At 47.4% G+C, this 14576-nt stretch overlaps 1 protein-coding gene across 1 annotated transcript in view; it reads left to right on the top strand.

Annotated features, from left to right (window-relative positions):
• LOC135900974 (monocarboxylate transporter 5-like) overlaps nt 1-14563 on the top strand; it is a 31822-nt gene extending 17259 nt beyond the window's left edge. Inside the window, exons 3-4 of the mRNA XM_065430600.1 lie at nt 11166-12305; nt 14283-14563. Coding sequence (XP_065286672.1) covers nt 11166-12305; nt 14283-14464 — 1322 coding nt within the window. The 3' untranslated portion in view covers nt 14465-14563. The remainder of the gene's footprint in view (nt 1-11165; nt 12306-14282) is intronic.
• The last annotated feature ends 13 nt before the right edge of the window (nt 14564-14576 follow it).

Here is a 14576-nt window from a genome sequence, read left to right as displayed (position 1 = left end):
AGCCAACTGGACTGTACCTTATCACAATCCTCAGCTTCCTTTATGGTTAAGTGAGCGATTACGTCCACTGCCTCTCCCTGTCACAGTGCGAACAGACGCTGCGGCCACGGTTATCGAGAAAACCCTTGCCTCTCGCACGCCTGCTCGAAGGTCAACAAAAACAAACCAATGTCCTCTCCAAGATTAAAGTGTCGCAGTAGTTCTGCCATTTTGAACGATACGTGCTCAACTGCACGTTTCGTTCGCTCCTCTGCCCCGCTGCTCGAGCGCGTTCTATTTCAAGCTCGCGTCACTTTAATTCCACTGTGTCGTTACGTTCCCGTTCTTCACGTTCTTTGTGTTTTTTATTTTCCCGTTGTTCACGCTGTTCTGCCTGACTTTTTGGAAACTCCCTTTCTTTAATGATCTGCAGGCATTCCGTAAGCTCGTCATCCTCAGCCTACAAAGCAAGAATAAGCTCAATCAACTCTGGTTTTCGGAGAGCGTCAGTGACATCCAAGTGCCACTCCTTCGCCACGTCTAACAACTCCAGCTTACGCAATTACTGTCTAATTCACGGCAATTTTCAGCGCTGCTCTCCCTACTGTACACAGTTGTCGTGCTACAACCTAACTGAGCGACAGCAATAGCTGGAATTACCCGTTCAGTTCTAACCTTTCAACTAAACCTGGCAAAACTCTGCAGAGAAAGTCCCACACTCACCACCTTGAACCCGAGAATCCGCCATCGACAGTTACAAACGCTGCATTCAGTTGCGACGTGGTAGACGAGGTTCGTAGATGACGCAGTTCACGGACATGTCAAGCCGCCTACTGGCAGCTTTTTTTCCGTTGTCCTCCATCTGCAATGTACATGGTGGAAAATAAAGATTTGATTTGATTTGATCCGATATCCCACCGCTCCTTACCCTATGTTATGAGGAGGGGGTTTTCTGACCTTCAACAGTGTGTGCTTGGAGCTCGAACCAGGTTGACCATCACAGAGAGTTTAGCAGGGAAGACGAGGTGATGCAAAAGCAAGTAACAGAAGTTTAATACATCCTTAAGGGTAAGTGGTGCGCTACAAGACAAAAATTACAGAAACGTTCAGAGTGCATGCACTTGCACGCAAGGGCAGAGTGGCGGCTCGCTTGCTTTCTGATAACGTCAGCCATCCGGCCAACCTCATTCTCTTTCACTCCCTAGCAGAGAGCCCTTTCAAGACACGCCGGGTCAACGCGCACAGAGAGTCATGGCATGCAAACCGCTCTTTGGCGTAGAGAGGTTGAAGTTAGGACTGAGGAGAGTACGATTTCCACATTCCGCGCATAATCCTGTCGCACACACCTTACGGACAAGTCTTTTCATGTTTGCGCCTCATGTTTCATAGCCTTTATATGTCACAGGCGCGTTTGACATCCGTTCCATTCATTGCCGCACAATGTAAACTGTAACAGCGTAAAGACTTTAAATTATCGCTGAGCGATAATTTAAAGTCTTTGGCGGGTTAAATGCGCTCCCCGAAAAGAAAAGATAAAAAAGTACACCATCCTGCACGAAGGCATTTCTGTGGCCACGGCTGAAAAGACGAGAAATGTCTAAGCTGCCAGGTTTTTTCATGCTATAGGAGCACGACTCCCATCAGAAAGTTTGAGATATGTCGGCGAAGGCGATAAAAGCGCTGTGCTAGAATCAGTGGTGATTTGACCGCGCCGGTGAAGAGATGTGACGCGTAGACCGACTTCTTGCAGTAGAACGGGACTCTCCGACAAACTAGCCGATAAGTTCCTCGGACGCCTGCATTTCTGGAAGAAGTCCCTTCTTTGAAATTTGCCTCAAAGTACGTCATGGACGCCTGGCTCAAGACCTGCACGGTTGAATACGAGCGGACAATTGGTACTCATATTATTTCTGTACTGTACGTCTTGAACTCTTCGTGCTTGTCGTTAATTATTTTCCAGAGTTTTGTTAACACTCATCTAAATTGCATTGTGATGTGCCTAGCCGAAGTGTGCACGTGTGAATGTAATCGCCTTATTTGAAAAATATATTTTGCTGAGTATTGACAACTCTGGGTTCTCACTCGGTCTTTGGACGACAACCAGCGTTCATTTGCGCACCATTATGGCCTATTACTAATTGTCCGAGCATTAGTGCACGTGGCGCGCTTTGTCCTCAGAGTCGCAGCTGCTGAAGGTTGACACTCTTTCAACAGCCTCAAGCCATGTCTCATCGTCGTAGGACAAAGCCCCGCGTTAGAAAGGCTGTTCGCGGGGTTGTTGCAGTAACCTGCCTGCAGGGGAGGCTCAGTCCGTCATCGTAGTAGCCGACTTGGCCACGGTTCTCCTGGCCGTCTGATGTAGAAGTCCGTACTCTGGATGTAGGCTTTGCAGCCGAGGGCTATCTCGATGGTCTGAGGACACGTTGGCGCTCTCTACAGGTTTTAGACTTGACAGGGATATCCGGTACATGAAAGTAAAAGCACCTCCACAAGATGTCACGTTGTAGTGACGCTGACGAATAGGACGGTGGCGCCACTGCGAGTCATGAAACTAACTCTTTATTTCAGAAACTTGTACCCACAAAACAAGTAATACTCAAGCACAATGACAGCGGCGAGCCTAGGCAGCGATCGTCGAAATCGGTTCTGCAGGCCGTCTACTTGTAGATGACTCGTCGAAGGTACCTGGGTAATGGTTGATGCCCTGTTGGCTCAGAGAAAGTACAACACTATTGGCGTCGCGCATATATACCGATAAAATGAGGTTCAGAGAGAACATATACAACAGATATCAACGATAATATTGAAAAGTTCAAAATTATGCAGTTGCGTCTTGCGATGAGCAATAACAGTGGTTAGCCAGTGCAATGCTCTCCCCGGGAAAAGAATAAACAAGTAGACGTGTCATTACGCAGAATTAATATTTTGAGTACTCGCTTCCGAGCGAATTATAAAAAAAATGTTGTAGGCGATGTGCAATATAGTGTCACGCGTGTTTTACATGTTCATTTCATAATCATCATCATCAGATCCGGCAGCCAATTTTTGGACTGGTTGTCTGCAGAAGACGACGTGAACGACGTTGGTTGTTGTGGCCGCTTCAGTAAAGGTGCCGTTCGCTGCCGGTGCATTTCTTTCTGCTTTCCTCTCGCCAAAAACTAGTGGAGGTACTGGGTAGACCTAGGCGACAACCTAGGACATCTTGACCCAATGCTGCAGACGCCACTAGCTTTCTCACCCCATGTCGCCCGAAGACGCTGTCGCCTACAAGGACTGCCACGTGAGTTCGATCTGCTGGCAAGTCCATGGAGAAACATGTCCACCACAATGGCAGGCGAGTCGCAAGAGACCCAAACTGCTCCTGTCCCGTGGAATGGTTATGCACCACGTATGCCTCGGTCTTCCCAAGGTCACGCATTCTAGGACGTTGAATATTGGCTGGATGACTTCGGACGAGTGGCCAGGTTCAGCCATTGGGACTACGGGCGTTGCTATGTTGGTCGAAGACATGTATGGGTGATTTCAGCGAGCGGATCCCTTATCCAAGGAGAAGAAGGTGCAGCTCTTGAGGCGTCGAATCAAAGGCCAACTGTTTGCCAGTTGTGTGCGTAATGCTCCCGCCACTGTAGCGGAGTTCCTTCGTGAGGCATCAACCATGGAGAGGATGCTTCGGCAGCAGCCGTCACAATATGAGCGTCTCACAGCCACCACCTGCTGCCTCGTGACGAGAAACGAAAATGAGTCTCATAGACCTCGAATGGCATGTGGTGAGGGAGGAACTTCAAAATTGGAAGCAGAGACATCTCAGCCGAATGTGACGGCAATTACAGGCGTGGTTCGTGACGACATCCGGCGAGTAAAGTAACCTTTCACACCCCCTTGATGAGTTATGCCGAAACGCTGCGCGCGTCAGTGCCAACTACAGGCAGTTTCTCGTCTCCAACGGGACAGGCAGCACCGCGGTTTCCAAGCGCCGCAACTCCGCGTAGGGCTACATGCAGTGATCAACGACTGAACATGAGGATGACAAATGTGTGGCGCACTGCCGACAACCGTACAGTGTGTTACCACTGTGAGGAAGTCGGTCACCTTTAGAATGACCGTACGTTCCGCCAAATGGGCCTCTGCAGCTTTCATCCTGACGCGCGTTGCCAGCACTACGGGGAGTGCCCTCAGGAAATCGAAGCGTATCTGGCAGGACATCATAACCTTGTGGTTCCACAGTGACGGTAGTCTCGATCACAGTCTCCTAGGCGCTTTGCGCCCCCTAGCCACAACACTTACCCCTTCGATTCCGTCGGCCGCAGTGTCTCCAGCCCATCTCGGGGAAACTAGGAAAAGCAACGGGTCGGAGGTGAGACCGCTATTCGCGAAACGGTCAAATTTCCTCTATCCACGCAATGTGTGACCGAAGAGCAACCGACAAGCGACCAACCAATTCGTGACATCTCACCTCATACCAAAGTTCCCGCTGATATTGCCGTTTCTCTTGATGGTCATCATGTAATCGCTCTTGTCGACACCGCTGCCGATTACTCCGTTCTCAATGGTACATTCGCAGCTGCACTACGGAATGTTACGACGCCTTGGGAAGGTCCGCAGCTGTGCACAGCCGCTGGTCATGTTGTAACAGCAACAGGACGATACCCGGCCAGAATTCAAATACGGAATTCTACCTTTATAGGCTCTTTCGTAACACTGATTCATTGTTCGCGGGAAATAATCTTAGGAGTGGATTTCCTTAGAAAAGGAATATCAAGCCGTCATCCACATACGGGACCTACTCGTTACAATCTCTAGCCAACGTACCATACCACCGGGTGAAAACCACTCAGAGCGAACAGCATTGCGTGTCGTTAATCGCACAGTTACAGTACCACCACGGAGTAGCATGTTCGTTGTCGTTGAGTGCGAGTCCGGTCAAAATGTCCCTAAAATCGCCGAAGGGAACGTTTCCGTCCTACTATTTCGATAACTCTGCGTCGCAACAGGTGTTGAAATCCGCCGCAAGCAAACGGTGATCATGGTCACGAATTTCAGTATAGAGTTACTGCATTTGGCTAAGCGCAGTGCTATAGCGCACTTCGAACACTTCAATCCATCGAAGACTGCGCGTCGTTGACCGAACTACCACTGAGCAGCACCCATGACGCAAATGTCGTCAGTGCCATTGATGTGAGCCCGCACCTAACCCCGGCGCAGAAGAAGTCTCCTCAGCCTGCTGCACTCGTTCAAAGATTGTCTTGCGTCAACTTCCCGAGTAAAACAGACTCCACTCACGAAACACCGCATCATCACTGAGTCGATTGTGAGGCCCATGCACCAACATGCCTACCGGGTTTTCCAGAAGGAGCATGGTGCCATTCGTAGCCAAGCCACGCAGATGCTCGAAGACGACATTATACAACCTTCCACTAATCCGTGGGCATCACCGGTTGTGTTGGTGAAAAAGAAAGACGGCAGTGTACGGTACTGCGTGGATTACTGCAAACTCAACCACGTCCCAAAAAAGTCGTTTATCCACTGCCCCACACCGATGCCTCCTTAGATTGCCTCCGGCATGCCTGCTATTTTTCGTGGATGCTTTTCCACAGTGGCTATTGGAAGAGTGAAGTGGATGAGCGCGACCGTGAAAAGACTGCCTTTACTACACCGGACGGCCTGTATGAGTTTAAGGTCGTAGCATTCGGCTTGTGTTCAGCGCCCGGAACTTTTGAACAAATGATGGACACTAACTTAGCTCGCCTAAAGTGGCAATCTTGTCTCGAATATTTAGATGACCTTGTAGCCTTCTCTGCGACGTTTTAACAAAACGTGGAGCGACTTAAAACCATCCTTCAGGCCATCCGTACCACTGATCTCTCCCTTATACCTGGAAAAAATTCCACTTCGCCTACAACAAACTCAAATTCCTTGGCCATGTAGTCAATAACGCTGGAATTGGACCCGACCCAGAAAAAACTACGACTTTTGCCTATTTCACAACACCTACAAACAAGCGGGAAGTACAACGCTTTCTTGGGCTTTGCGCATACTACGGTAACTTCGTTGAGAATTTTTTACACCTCGCTGAACCACTAACTCGGCTTACGAAGGAGTCCTTTTATGAGTCCAGGCTCCAGACCCACCTCCAGTCTCCTCCAATTCTGGGCCAGTTTGACGCGGATGCGGATACAGATATACACACGAACGCGAGCAACGTTGGAATTTGTACTGTTATTGTGCAGCGACAACAAGGTGTCCAACGAGTTAATGCCTACGCCAGCCGCACTTCATGATGTGCGAAATGAATCTTTCTACTACCGAAAAGGTGTGTTTGGCTGTCGTGTGGGCAATCACGAAGTTTCGCCCTTAGCTGTATGCCCGACCTTTCCCTGTGGTAAGCGACCAACCATATTGTGTTGGCTGGCGAATATAAAAGCTCCCTCAGGACGCTTAGCTCGATGGGATCTTCGAGTGGAAGAGTTTGATGACGCAAATGTGCCCAAGTTGGGGCAGAAAGATCTTGCAGGTATGTCAACTCTCATTGTTCCACCATAAAAGAAACGCTTTTTCACGCGCGCACACTGAGCTTAGGTTCATTTACAGAGTATTTTACATTCGAAAATAGGAATGAAACTTTCTATGCAACTCCGTTTGTTCCTCTTAGGAGGAAGCTGTATCTTATATAGGCGCTCCTATCAAACACATGGGAACGGAGAAATAGTATTCCCCGGTACGCACTGCATCAAATTTCATGAGGTTGGTGACATTGAAAAAGAAAGGTTTAAAGCCCCGTGACTGTCGGAAGCTGATATTATAACGAAGCTGTTAGCTTTCAAATGGTCGTCATTTTTCGTGTCCACGCCCGTTAGCAAAAATGTGGGCCGATCCCGGTGGCAGTGCAGGTTCAGGAGCTATGACCTGTATCCCTGTAAGGCAGAGGCTTCAAGCACTCAGCAAGGTGAAGCGAACACTGTATATATTATTGGAACCAGGATTGCAGCATACAGAACAACATGCGCCTCAATAACAAGCACAAAAGAATCATACGAACCACATAATTTATGATAAGGCTCTCCTGATAATAATGCGAAGCACGCAGCGTTATCCGCATACGTTTTCCGGTAATGATTACTGTTGCGCAAGTTGCTGCGGCGACAGCAGCTTGCGACGTGCGAAGTGACGTCCCTAGTGTTACGTCTGGGCGCTTTCCACGGCAACGCCACCCATCCATCAGCGTCTATCCAGACGTCAATGCAGCGTTGACACCGACTGCTGATGGGTCCACAAAAAGCCTCCTAGCACTACCTGACAGCCTGAATTATTGATCAAGAGCGCCAACGTCAAATGCTACCGAAAAAGGCGCTGACCTTGATTCCCAGGTTGCTATCCTGCCCCATATTCCGTACCATTGGAGGTAGGAGTACTACTAAGGTAGCAGTGCTAACAAGTTAGGAGTGCTGCTACGGGCAGGAGTGCATCAGAGGTGGGAGTGCTGCGGAACCATACGATATTATGGGCTTTGTGGCGCAACCGATTCGCCAATTGGGATTGGCTGCGACACAGCCATCAGATTCCCTAGTGGAGTCGCCTAGGGAAGACGACGGTATTAAAAGCGGGTACTTTTCGTGCAGTTGGGCCGACCTGTCCTGATATGAACTCGGACGTTTAACATGCCCCTCCCTGCACGTAGTGGGCTTCCGTAACTGGAGCCGTGTAACTAATGTCAAATAAGCCCTTTTTCTTTCATTCCTACTACTGGGCGCTAGGTTCGATAGGCTTGGTGGATTCATGACCCAAACGCCACCTGGAGCCGCAACGCTAGCCTATCGTATAAAAAACAACCAGCCTAGCAATAACTGCAATGCTGTTGCAGAACCAATTTGGACGACGGCTTGCTTCTAGATCACGATTACTCCCGTTACTACAATTACTCTAATTTACCATTACTACCATTGCCCTAAAGCAATAAAGCATTGCATACCCCTCTCAGCACTTTCAGTGGTGGTTTTCAACAGGTTCGCTGGATATTCACTTTCGCAGGGCCTGGATGGCGAGACAATATTCTTTTATTAGGCCATCAATTGTTTAATAACAATTGCTGAAAATTGCAAAAGTTAGACAGAGGAAGCTTTCAACGGACAACTTTGTAGTTCAGTGATGAAAAACGATACAGCCCTTCTGAAAACTGCACTTATTTAGTGAAGTATTTTCCGGAATACTACATCTAAAGCTGATGAAATGAGTGCAGTTCATATCCACGTTGAATACATTAGTATTGTATGAATAGAACTTCTGCAAACCTCTTGTAAACTTTGAAACAAATTCACGTAAGCTGTAAATAATATTCTTGGACGGTAGCACGAAGTGATCGTCGACACACGCACAGACTAGAAGAAGACGGGACGAGCGATCGTCCTGCCTTTTTCGAGTCTGTGTGTTTGTCACTTCGCGGTATACAATCCAATAATATATTACCGTACCAACTCGCCCAACTTTCTACCCTTGAGTAAATAACATATTACATTTCTCCACTTTCGATGCTCTGATGGATGCAGCTTACACAGGTGCGACATCTGCTTTGATGCAGCGTTATTGATTTGTAAACTTAGTTCTATATTTTTTTTCCACTCTTACCAATTTACATAAATCTTTGTCAAGACATTAAAGTTCTAAATCGAAATTCTGCATCTGCAAACACTAGCACATAACTTTTTCTCTCAAATGCAAAAAATATTAAAATTGGTCAAGTGGTTACCTAAAAAAATTCTGCGTTTAACAAAATAGGCGGCAACGGATTTGGGCCTATTTCTAAGCTTCCTCTTCATCTCAATATAGTACCTGCTACGTCCATATGTTCCGTAATTCACATCGCTCTCCGGTCTGTTACCGCTACGCCTATCGAATCGATCATAGCGCAGTACCTAACTTAAGCTTCTTTGTTATCCTTCAAGTTTACATCCCACAGTTTCCTACCTACAGAATGCAACGATTGCAAGTTCACATTTTCATGGATAATGCCGAGCTCTAGTTCGTGAATTGGCAGTGCGTGCCATATGCGCTCGGTGGTTATTTCCTGTGGGAGAGCAACACGCACGGCAAGCCCACAACACCTCAGCCGCTGTTTCGCGAGCCAACAGTACTCTTGGCACTCGCACTTCGTAGGAGTCCTGTTGGCGCCGTTGGGTTCATCACGCCGAGATGGTCCCAAGTAGGATGTAAATCAACGGGTTCAGTGGTGACTTAGGAGCTTCCTTTTTCTCTAGCCTGGCTTTTTTTCCTTTTTTTTTGGCACAACAACGTGTTGACGATCACGTGCAAGTTAATGCACCATATACAGACAAGGGTAGTCATGCGAATAGATGGAACGCAGCCCCAACAACTGCAACACATTTCCGCCGGATTTCTGTCCGAGTATAGGATGCAAATCGAAATAAGCAGAACGGAACAACGGACGTTGTAGAAAAAAGTGGCTGCGGTTCAACGTGGCTTGAGCCTAGTTATACGAGCGAAAGCTCTGGGACGCATGGTTAGACAGGGTTCTTCAGTGCTTCTTCCCAGCGAGCTATATCGGCAGAGTGCTCGGACTCAGCCTGTCGCTTGCGGCGAAGAGTTGACGCGCTCGCACCGCGCATGCTTCATCTATGGCGAGACTGAGCGACCAAGCGCCGCCGAAGCAGCTAAACTCTGGGCTAGTCACGTGGTACACAGCGGCGAGGCTCGAGCGAGTGCAGCTGCGATGCCTCTCCGCAGCGGATCACGTGACGTGATGTCGCGCCTTCGCACTTTTGCGCCGGCAGCTGAAGGTCAAACGCGTGCCGAGATTGACCTTGAGAGTTGCACCTCGAGGAGTAGAGCTTTCGCTCAAAAAGAGCGCACGTATGATTAGGAGTGGACGTTTCCGAAAAATGAGCGGGTGGTTAGCCTTTCAGTGCTTTTTCTTCTCTACAGGTTAACACTGCAGTGAGATGAATCAAAGGGGGGTTATTTATCTGTGAGGTAAACGGAAGAATTACTAATAGGCGTTTCAGATTGTCGTAGGCCTCTGTTACTTCGCTGGCTGTTTTCTTTATTTGTACTGCGTCCATAGAACAATAATATTTAATAATTTAGAAAGCGGTTCGCATTATATTCAATGAAATGCCATATATCAAAATGTCAGATTTCTTTAAGGTAGAGCTATAGAGACCTTGCCTCAATGAAAGCAACAAAGCTTTCATTGAGACAAGGTCTATATCTGCAAAGTGTAATTGCATAGAGAAGACTAGTATCCCATTTAAGATAACGACCATGGTGTTTGGTTAGGCATGCTTCAGACTAGCTTCGAAAGTGCTACAAATTCACGAGAGATGTTTGGTTGCCGATTTCGGACTTCCGTAATCTCTGTGTAATAGGGGCGATATTCTGTAGATATACCGAATACAAGCCAGTTTTTTCTTTTTTTGTTGTACCTGCTGCTTATCCTTCCCGGTGAGTTTTCTAGACCTTACTACGAACTTCAGCGAGAGACGTCAAGGTTTAGAAAGATAAACAGCATTGCCAAGTCCTGTTACTTGCTGTACGAGGCGAGCCGACCTGCGTTGGCAAGATTTAAAAGGGCTGACGTGAGCCAGGAGCAATACACCTCTTTCAGAGTTCGGGTGACAGAACGGAACAGTAAAATTATCATATTGCTTCTCGCTTCAAATACCAAGCAAACCTTGCTTGAGGAGAAATTCAACACGAGGCCTAGAAACATAATGTATAGTTAAGGCGAGAGATCATGGGTAGTTTCTAAACCACCAAGGCATGCGTTAATTAGCGAGAGTACAGCTATTGCACAGCAATCGAACATGATATCACAACAACGAATAACTGCTAAAGTCATTGACAAACTGTGTTTTTGTGACTTTTTAGTACTATACTAACCATCGTATGCAGCAAAAAACAATTTTTGGCAATGTTTAAGTATTCGACTGTCGCAAGCATCCGTTAATAAATCTATTGTTTATGACTGCCAACGACGGCAAGTACATAACTTCATCATTACTACGACAAGCCTGGAGGAGAGTCTTCCGAAAAGACAGTTGCTATCGTGTCAGAAAATTGATTAAAAATGTGGTTTGGATACGTCGCCATTCCTAACTATTTTCAATGAAGTCAATCATGCTAACAATGCATAAGCTTTGAATATTCTCTGATTCTCTAATGAATATTCTTTGCAGGCACAGGCTGTGGAGCATCGATCATTTCTTTCACCGTGATGACAATGTTGTACTTCGAAAAGTACAGAGCTACAGCTACGGCCTGCAAGTACATCGGGTGGGCCGCATCGGGACTATCTGGGCCCCTAGTTTTTTCAGCCACCGCCTCAAATTACGGCTTGGGAGGAAGTCTGCTTATCGGTGCTGCAATCGCGCTGAATGCCCTGCCACTGGAGATGTTGCTCCGCTATCCACGTCCCGTCATACTGAGGTTTTTGCGGGGTACTGGGCGCAACCAACCGGTCAAAGACGATGCAACCACAAATGTTATCACAAGAAACAGCAAAGATGCTCGGGAAGCTCAGAATGATTTGAAGATCGCACGGTCAGTTTGCGCTGTGCCGAAGCATGAAGTAAACTTAAATTTTCAGACACGACATGGAGTTTTTAGTGAGACGTGGTGCGACGAAAAAAATAGCATTGACGCGAAGCAAGAAACAGAGACATACCAATTATCATGCCAGCTGTGCGCCACACCCAGCCGCCGGCGAATGTCGGCCAGCAGTAGCCAATCTCAGAAAGTGAACAGCCGGCGCGAATCAAAATGTCATTCTGGCGACACGCGCGTTTCTTACGGAACGCAGACAACTACATTCTCGAAGTCGGTGCCCTCTGATTCAATTAAAGGCATCCTGGAACAATTGGCTCTGTTCCGTCAGCTTGCCTTCTATGTACTGCTCGTCGTGTACGCCCTCTGCGATTGTGCCATATCGATGCACACAACCACGATTGTGGACTATGGCCGGGACAGGGGATCTCCGCTTGAGGAGGCAAAGCTGGTGCTCACGTACAATGCAGTAGGCCAGTTTGCCGGAAGGACTATTTTGCCGTTCGCCTCGGACAACGTGGCAAATAGCCGGTGCCCGCTGGCCGTCTTGTGCTTCGTCGGAGCCGGCGCCTGGTTGGTGCTTATGCCGTTGGTGCAGTCCTTGCCTGCCTTCGTGGTGCTAAACGTGGTGCTGGGAGTGTGCCAGGGTTTCGTGACATGCATCCGCAGCGTCCTGGTCAACGACTACTGTGGAGTGGAGCGGCTGCCTACGTTCTTCGGTATTCTCGGACTAGCGCTGGTGCCGCTGTCGTTTAGTGCGCCTACAATCATAGGTGAGAAGCAGAGCACAATGCAAAGGCTGCTGGGCTTTTGATTGTCCTTACCCGAATGATTGGAACCCGCAGCTTCAAAGTCGCAGTAAACATAGCGACTATATGAGTAAGTAAGGCCACCCTAACCATATTCCAAAGCAGATTCACTACCAGATGATAGCTGAAAGCAGGGTCGTAGCCAGAAATTGTTTTTTTTGGAGGGGGGGGGGCGGGGCAGGCGTTCCCGGTGTGCCACACCCTTACTACGTCACTGGCTCAAAGGGACATTAAAACGAATATTATTTGATGTGTATAATATCTATCTACATAATATAATATTACACGGCTACCGAATTTCGACAGCGTGCTTTCAGTCTGTTCCCGAAAACTTCTAACGCTATGGCACTGCCGCTGTAATAGAAATATTCGTCACCGTCATCCGCAGAGACAACTGCACAGACAAGGAGACATCAACGCTGCTGCAATGAAGCATAAGTGCAGCCGTGCAGGCGGAAACCGCATGGCGATTTGCGCAGGCACCGCAACGTTGCCCCACGCTTTGTGCCCGCCGCGAGCATCCTATGCACGGACCCAAATCCACTTTGAAGAGGAGGCTTTAGCTCTGGGCCGCCTATATAAATACAGGGTAACAGAAAAATCGCTTTTCTAGGCAACAATGGCACCGAATTTCGTGAAGCTTGTTGAATCTAAAAGAAAAAGTTAAAATCTAGTGACTCTTTGAAGCAGGTTTTTTATTTAGGCAGTGGATTTAGGCAGATCGCAAAAGTTCAGAAAACGATACTACGAAGTTCACAACACTAACCCAGTTATGTAGAAATATATCCCTATAGTGCAGACAGCACCTAATAACATATTCAGAGGTTACAAAGTTAGTATCTAAGTTATAACTTAGATGGATCTGTTACATTCTTTGCAAAGATTTTTCAAGAGTACTCCTCAGAATTTAGTGGTGCATTTTAGAGCAATGTGTAATACATCAATTTTGCATGCTTTAGATGTTTTAACAGCTGCAGTATACAGAACTGCGACAGCTTTCTTGGTGCACAGTTATACACTTTCAAACTTCGCGCTTCTATTTTCCTTGAAAGTTAACCATTTTCGGAAATTTTCGCGAAAACCCAGGACCTATGTAAAGACGCCGCTTACTACAGCAGACTCAAATTGAACTTTCTGCTTGAATGCAACGAATGTTATTGAAATTTGTTGAGGGGTTGATTTATAAAAGGGTTTCCTTGTTTTACATGTCTATAGCTAGGCAGCATAGGAGTTGGCCCCGGGCTAAAGCTTTAACGTAAGTTCAATCACCCCGCTTCTTCGTAGAAATCGAAAGCCAGTAAACCGCAGGATACGCCCAACAAGAAGGCTCGGCAGCTTTTTTTGGTGCTTCGCCGAGAGCTTCTTTTGATGAAGCGAACTTTAAATGACCCCCGCGGTTTATGGCACAAACTGAAATTTTGAAACTCGCAATTGAGCCACATCGGATCCCACGATAGCAGGTTGACAAAGCTTGCGTCATGTAGGATTCGTGTTTAAATATAAGCTTGCTGTTGAATATTTTTAACAAAGACCTGTGAACAACGAAGCTTTATCTAGCCTTTCAAAAATTGTCGGTGGTGGGGAAAACAAACAAGTTTTTTTAAAGATGTGTACTAAGTTACTAAGATGTGTACCAACGTGTTTCTTAGGCACCTCCGCAAGTGAAATGTCAGGCATACGCAAGGGATATGGCTCCAAATGTCCACCAACTCGTGAGAGAAGGTGAAAGTGAAGCGATGTGTGCCTGCCTAAGGGCTGACATCGTTTGAGGACAGTCAGGTCACGGGTTAATGGCAAGGAGATCCTTAAATCGCTATGGGCATTCGCGTGTAAAGCTTCTATAGTCAGTCATAATTAGCTCCCATCCCGTTTACCAACTTATGCAAGTACTCCTAGAGTGATCATTTAAATAAATATTTTGCCTCTCTCTTTCTGACGCAGGATTCTTCCGCGACACGCTCGGCTCGTACGACAACTTCTACCGGATGCTGGGAGGAGTGAATATTTGCATCGCGGCCCTGCTGTTCATTCTCGTGTGGCGCGACAAGATGCGAAGAAAATCTTGTGACTTGCCCGGGCCAGCAATGGGATGCTTAACTGAACTCGCTGGTGCAGATCAGTGACATAACGTTTTCAAGCCTTTAGCACTCATAAGACACTTCGATCACGCACTTTGCTGTTTCTGACTACCTATCTGTCTATGTATGTATGTCTCTAACCACTTCCCGCCTACCT

This window comes from Dermacentor albipictus, chromosome 2, assembly GCF_038994185.2.
Source record: "Dermacentor albipictus isolate Rhodes 1998 colony chromosome 2, USDA_Dalb.pri_finalv2, whole genome shotgun sequence".
Lineage (NCBI taxonomy): Eukaryota > Metazoa > Arthropoda > Arachnida > Ixodida > Ixodidae > Dermacentor > Dermacentor albipictus.
The sequence above is the reverse complement of the archived record's forward strand: the minus strand, read 5'-3'. Positions and strand labels throughout refer to the sequence as shown.